General features: G+C 34.8%; 1 protein-coding gene across 1 annotated transcript; it reads left to right on the top strand.

Moving 5' to 3' along the window:
- Positions 1 to 2,790: 2,790 nt before the first annotated feature.
- Positions 2,791 to 7,006, top strand: LOC306774567 (transmembrane protein 138-like; the record flags this gene model as incomplete). Its single annotated transcript, XM_079264659.1, has 6 exons — positions 2,791 to 2,889; positions 3,380 to 3,465; positions 3,766 to 3,954; positions 4,128 to 4,299; positions 4,459 to 4,534; positions 6,285 to 7,006. The coding sequence occupies 6 exons, from the start codon at positions 2,791 to 2,793 to the stop codon at positions 6,395 to 6,397; spliced, it is 735 nt and encodes a 244-aa protein (XP_079120785.1). The 3' UTR covers positions 6,398 to 7,006.
- Positions 7,007 to 7,210: the final 204 nt, after the last annotated feature.

Genomic DNA, 7,210 nt, shown 5'->3' with positions numbered 1-7,210 from the left:
ACGGAGGCTGGAGCTGCTGTGTGACTCCACCCAGGGCCACCTTGCACGCCTCTTGGTTTTCATGTCCCGGGGCGATGCATTTGCTTCAGTCTTAATCATAGTGTCTATGGTGTTAATTCAAGCTGATACTAAGAGAGGAAAGAGGCCACAGTGGTGAAAATTCATAGTTATGCCAGACATGCAACAGTCTGAACACAGGTTTGGAAACAAAATGACGTGTACAAGTAAGCTATAAATAAAATCTGAAAACATGATGATTGGAAATTTTCTGTAATCATGAAGGAGAGAAGAACACATAACATAAAATAATCATTTCAGGCTATAAAGGCAGTTAAAATACTATAAAAGAACAAGACACGTTACAAAACTCAACACATAAGCAGATACAAAAAAATGTCAAAGGAATGCAAAATAACTACAAAATGTTAAAAATACTATGGAAAGTACTACCAGTAAACACTTAAGAGAGAGAGAAAATGACTGCTAAGAGAAAGCTCGTTTTCAAAGCAACAAAATATACATACAAATACTACTTTTTAAAAAAAAAAAAAAGAGATAAGTCACAAAAGAGAGTAAGAAATCTTAACAGAGACACAGAAATGCATCAAATCACCAACAAAATATTGCAAAAGCAAAACTACCATCAAAGAATATGAAAACACTGAAAGAAAAACATAAAAATTATGATAGACACTTTTTTTAAAAGAGGCACATAAAAGAAAAGTAAATAACACAGATGGAGAAAGTGATATGAACAAAAAAAATAGATACAGCAAATTATGAAGGCGGTATAAAATGTCACCTCAAAAACATCAAAGGTTAGTGAAATTACAGAGAAAAAAGTAAAATCTAAATTAGAAAGAAATTAAAAGCCAAATAGAGACAAATCATTTTTACATGTACCACAAAAAGACTCAAACACATCTGCATTTTTTTGTTGACAGAAAAGCAGATCTTTCAGAAATTATCAGTTGTTTTCTTTTGTTATTTTCCTCCATTACTGTTTTTTTCTCAGACTGTTGGACGAGGAAGCAGAGTTAAGTTGGGCTGGATCACATGACCCGGCCTGCACATCAGAGACGCCACGATAAGTGATCAGCAGATGTGGAATGTTGGAAAAGCTCGAGGTAATGAACTCATGAAGCTGCTTCAGAGAATTCCGTCTGCAGAGCTTTATATATATATATATATATATATATATATATATATATATATATATATATATATATATATATATATATATACACATATATATATATATATACACACATATATATATATATATATATATATATATATATATATATATATATATATATATATATAAACAAAGTGTGCTCAGATTTTCTTTAGTTACATTAAAAAATAAAGTCTAATTCCATCTTTTTTTAGTCTGAAAGTGGTAGCGACCAGGAATGAAAACTTATTATTCTATGATATTTCATAACATTGTCATTATAGTAAAAAAAAAAAAAAAAAAAAAAAAAAAATCTGCATGAGTCAGTCAGTAGTGTGGATACAGTACGTGGAAAATTAATAGATATAATTTATAGTCTTTACACAGAAATGTCTCAGAAGGTATGCTGGTTTATTTCTTAGGAGATCTGTTTATTTAATAAATCCATGTGGAACAGTGTTTCAAGACTGTACCCAAAACCAATTCTTAGTTTTCTTTTTAATAATTGACTGTAAAAAGTCAGAAAAAGAAAGAAAAAGGTTTTTCACAGTATAAATCACATTGTTTACTGTGTCAATGTTAAGACTGACCACTAGACGGCAAAAGTTTCTGTGTGGCTTGGTTCCAGTTGTCTTTCCTAGAAGCATTACCGTAATCTGGAATGGAAATGTGTCTGAAAAAGCTATGGAAAACTAACAAAGACTTATGGGAGCTTTATTCATAGCATAGTGTGTTAGAATAGGCAAATATGCTATGCTAACAATGCTAATCTCACAAATGCTAAACGCTTATTGGCACAGTTACTGGAAATTTTGGGCTCATTTTGGAAATTAAATAGTCTCTAAATATTTTATAAACCTGATTCTTGTTGCAATATTTTTGATATGAAGTTATATTAAGTAACCTATACTATTGTGTACATTCAGTATTTCACATTCAGTGAATTACATACAAATTCATTACAAGCTGTGACCAAAAGGCATGTAAACAAAACACAGTTCATTGGTCACACATGACACAGATTTCTTGCCTCTCTAATAGAGGGGCAGGTGGCTAAAAGGAGTCACAAGGACACAAGCTGTCAATCTGCTGCCCACTGCATTGTCGGCTGACACATGCATCTCTTGGAGATACTTACTTTGATACTTCAGCCTTTGAATCGGACTCTTCATCCACAGGTTTGTGCTTTTCTGCAGCAGTTTGAGTTTAATAGCTGTTTTACATTCGAAATCAATAGAAATCTAGTGTTGTTTCCATAAAGAGCAGCAAGTAGTTTGGATGTTTATAAGAAGATTAACCAGTGCAGTGCTAAGGGCTACAAGCTGTGAGCACAGTAATAACAATGTAGGAATTTTATGCTGCACCACTTTTTCTATGTGGGAAAAAAATTTATATCAGGCCAATTGATTAAAATATTCTGATCGAACTTCAAATAAAAAAGTGGAACCATAGCATGTAAAAACCTTGAAAACTGTGTCACCTTAAACACTTTATTCTGATGTTTTCTTTTGCTTTATGTGCATCAAATTTCCAGTTTTTTTGAAGAAGTGAGTAGGACCACTAACCCAGAAATGGAGTGGGAAGGCTTTCAAGAATAATTAGTCTCATGGTCGATGGTCCAGTGTTTAGAAGTAGCCCTAATCTTCCCCACACCTGCCATGGTCATGCCAAGCTATAAATACGAGGATCATCAGAATCCACCAGGTGTCAGTGTAAGGGATACTGCTTGATAGTGATCCTGGCTCAGAAAAGAAGTCCAAGCTAAGATTTAGAGTACAACATTTCCAAATGTTTAGAGGAGGCAGCATTAGCGAAAGCAAGGCCTGTTTTCTCTTTAGGAAGATGTAAAGTTTTTAAAGAGAGGTAGATGAGAGACAACATGATGGAAATGTCTGGAAGCTCAGTACTGCATTGTAAGTTATAGCTGCATTTGGGTATTGTGTGTGAAAGGTATTCAATGTTAGCAATATTTGCAAGAAAAAAGATAGATGTATATATTATTATTGAAATGTATAAAGAAAAAACATATTCTCCTAAATGTCTAATAGTATCTTAGTGTACATATGATGTTAGTTTTTATTAAAAAAAACACAATATGTCCTGTTACAGTGCATTTAAATCTTCAACAGAAGGACATATGCTGTCTGTTCTGCAAGAAACGTTGCAACAGAATAACAATGTATTTCTCCTTTCCTTATGCAGGATATCGGCTGCATTCACGCCAGGGCAGATGTGTCAACAGTTCTGATCACCCTTGCTGTTGCAGCCATGCCACCGACAGCTGTGCTGTCCCATCTGGTGATGCTTGGAGCTATAAATCATCGACAATAACATGCTGACACCTCTGACTTCTTGGTGGCTCATCCATAAACCAGACTCTGTTTCCCCTTTTGAGAGGATTTACAGTTTTTTAACAAGTAGAAGACAATTGATTTGAACAGTAGAAAATGGACCTCTATTGCCCTCTGAGTCCCATTTTCCCTACATTTTTGGAAATCAACGATATTTGAATGCATTGATAAAAGACTCCCATGTCCAACCTGTTGCATGCAGGTTGATGTTTCTCTGTAGGGTGTGTGACCGTGCAGTGCAGCCTTGGATCCACAGTGGAACCACAATCCGCCCGGGCACCCAGCCTTCGGGCCGGAGACGCTCCAAACCAGCAACTACTCATTGGTGTTACTGATTCAGCTTAGCCTGCTTTCCTTTGACTTGTTTGTTAACTCCTTCAGCGAGCTGCTGAGGACTGAACCGGCTGTCCAGCTGGTGCTTTTCATGTAAGTCATGCTCCTACTTTCAAACATATAATGTCATCTTTAGCTGGAATTAATAATATCACACTAGAGTTATTTAAAATGAGGTATTTAGGAGGCTGAATGCTTTTCACAGGCTTCCTTCTCTTGTTCTCTTGCCCCCTGCCTATACATGTTTTCTTCAACATCTTCAACAGCATCCAGGACATTTCCATCTTATTCAACCTGATCATCATTCTGCTGATGCTTTTCAACACCTACGTGTTCCAGGTTGGCCTGGTTGCCATACTGCTGGAGCGATTTAGAGCCCTGCTAATGCTCTCCGCGCTCTACCTGACCTTCAGTATCATACTGCATTCCTGGCTCATGGTATGAAAGATTTTGTCACCCTGTTATTCTGTTGCATCTGCATAAAAAGAAAGCTTTCAAATTGTCTTTTTTCTGTATTACAAATCATATATATATATATATATATATAAAATATATGTTAAAACCAATGTTCATTGTATTTTTTTACTTTTTTTCCAGAATTTGCGGTGGCTAAACACTAATAAATTCATTTGGACAGATGGCCTTCAGGCATTGTTTGTGCTCCAAAGATCTGGTAATCTGGCATTTTCATTCCATATTTTGACAACTGCATGTGTTTTAATGAATAAGTTTTTTCTCTTATAAATCACTGCATTTATTAGGGTCTGAGCTATAAAAAGTATAGATTGCCCTATTGTGGTTGAAATTCTAGTAATAATTCATTTACGCTGTATTTATGATCATTTTAGTTAAAGTCATATTTTATATTTGATTAATATGTTGAGGCAAAAGTGACTCATTAACTTAGAAAACTTTAGTGTTTTCTCTCACTTTTATAAAAGCAGCAAGATATAATGTGGTACCAATATAATGCACTTTACACACGTCACTGTGTTTTTAGTCATAAATGGGTCTCATGGTTTGCACAGTTTTTATTTCTTTATTATCATTTATTTGTAAATACTACACAAAATGTCTGATAGTGTCTTTGTTAGGGAGTTAGTCCCTCTTCTCCATTTAGTTTGCTGTACTATCACATCACACTGTGAGTGTGCTTTTCATACTGGTGTAAGCTCATTAGCGGATAAAAGGATTTATTGTCTAGCTGGTGTTGTTCTCATCAAGTGATCCTGTATGAGAATGCACTGTAGCCATCTCTTATTGATCCCTTTGTTTTGTCTGCTCCTTAAGATCTGTCCAAGCTTAAGTGTGTGACTCACTGTAAAAAAAAAAAAAAAAAAATTGTTTTAAGTGCCTGTAGGGATTACTGAACATCAGCCTCTGTAACAACAAAATCTATAAAGTAATTGTGACTGATTTTTTTGGAATATTTCATTTTTTAACAGTGGTGCTGTGAGTTGTGCAAATTTGTCATTAGGACTGTTCTTGCTGTAGACAGTGGTCAGAACGCTCTTTGTTCAGAGAATCATGACCTTTCCTGTAAGATGAGCTCAGGCTAAAAGACTGTTTTTAGCTTTTTTTTTTGGACAAAGTGAGAGTAACACAACACATGTTGTGATCCTGTGATGTAGTGTTATCACATAGACTGTTACAGAGACTCCAGTGAGAACTGATACAAAGGGAATATGGTAAAAAAAAAAAAAAAAACAAAAACAATGTGGTGTTTACTTGAGCTGTAATGGTTTTATGTTTAGTTATATACAAAACAAAGTGTTGTGAGTTTTGTAAGTTACTGTACAAGTTAGCTGATTTGAGTCTCAAAACTGAGATCATGATGCTGTAAAACACTGACATGTCAGAAGTTCTCATTACTCTCTGTATTTTATTTCAGTTTCCTCACCCAGCACACGGCATTGCGCTCTGCTCACACCTCCTGTTATATTTTAGAAATTTCCTAATACTAATCAATAACTTTTATTATGTGTGCTCCTTCCAAATGCTGCAGCTGCTTAACACAAAACATTTCTGCAGAGCTGGATAGAATTTAATATTCTCATTTTGTGCCTTGGTCCTGGAATGACCCCCAGGACACCTGAAAGCTCAGTAATGTGGTCTCTTTTGGTTGGTTTAAAGTTTTATTAAAAACTCATTTAACTGAAATGTGTAAATGCTTCTCTTAAGCTGAATTTATATATTTTGCATTTGTTTATGGCGTGTTGTGTATTATATGTGTTGACTTATTGCAGTCTCATCTCACAGGACTTGCTGGTTAAATAAAGGTTTAAAAACCTATAGCATCCCTTTAAATTATTCAAAGATCTGAAAACTGCACTGACATTTATTCAAAAGTGAAAAAAGTAATATTCATTCATAATTAATGTTTTTGTTTGTTAAAATCCTCTAATCTATTTCCATCTTCATAGCATCTGTGTTGTACTACTATTTCTACAAGAGGACCGCTGAGTATCTGGGCGACCCTCGGCTCTATGAGGATTCTCCGTGGCTGCGAGAAGTCTTTGCTCGAGTCAGACAGTGATCTCACTGCACCAGAGTGCACTTTGTCACAAGGCCAGAGCTAAAAATATCCATTTATTAAAACAGCCCATAAAGGTTTCACAATAAAAAACTTTAATCTGTTCTAGTCATTCCAGCTCAGGTTTCGATGCAAGTTTTAGTCACATTTTCATTTACATTTGGTGAAACATATTACATCTCTGACAATAAGCATTCAGGCCTGAAATGGATTTCTTGTAGCAGATGCTGAACTTTTTGACAGGTAAAGAAAATCCTCCTAACTTTCTATTTTTCAAGTAGAGTGGATTGTGCCAAAGTTAGGAAAGTATCTTGTAGAAAAAAGTAAAGTACTAACATGTTGTAAAACTCGCCTTCTGATCAAATGGAAGGCAACAATGTGAAGCCTAGTTATTGATAGTTTGGTAACACTTTCTAAAAATGTAATAATGCACTACATGTACTTTCATAAGACATTATAAATCATTCTTAGGACTTCATATATTTTTACTTTTCCAGCCCCACATGAAAATTTGACACAGCAGCTTATAAGGCACTTTGAGTGAAGGACATATTTTGTTGCAAGTTTAGCATTCATAATGCTACATTACCCACTCACAATATTTCATGTCTATAGACGTAATTTTGAATTCTCATGCAAAGTAAAACATTTTATAAGTTCTACCAGCATTGCAATGCCTTATCAATGTGTTTATAGTGCATTATAGTTGTAATTTAATAAATTATCTGTTTTGTTTTTTATTGCCCTGTCACCACATGCTGTTTTTGGTTTTGTTTTGTTGTTGCAGTACATGTTTTTAAAAAAAGGAACGTTGCA

Source organism: Telmatherina bonti (assembly GCF_933228915.1).
Source record: "Telmatherina bonti genome assembly, chromosome: 1".
Lineage (NCBI taxonomy): Eukaryota > Metazoa > Chordata > Actinopteri > Atheriniformes > Telmatherinidae > Telmatherina > Telmatherina bonti.
This window is presented reverse-complemented; position numbering and strand designations above follow the sequence as displayed.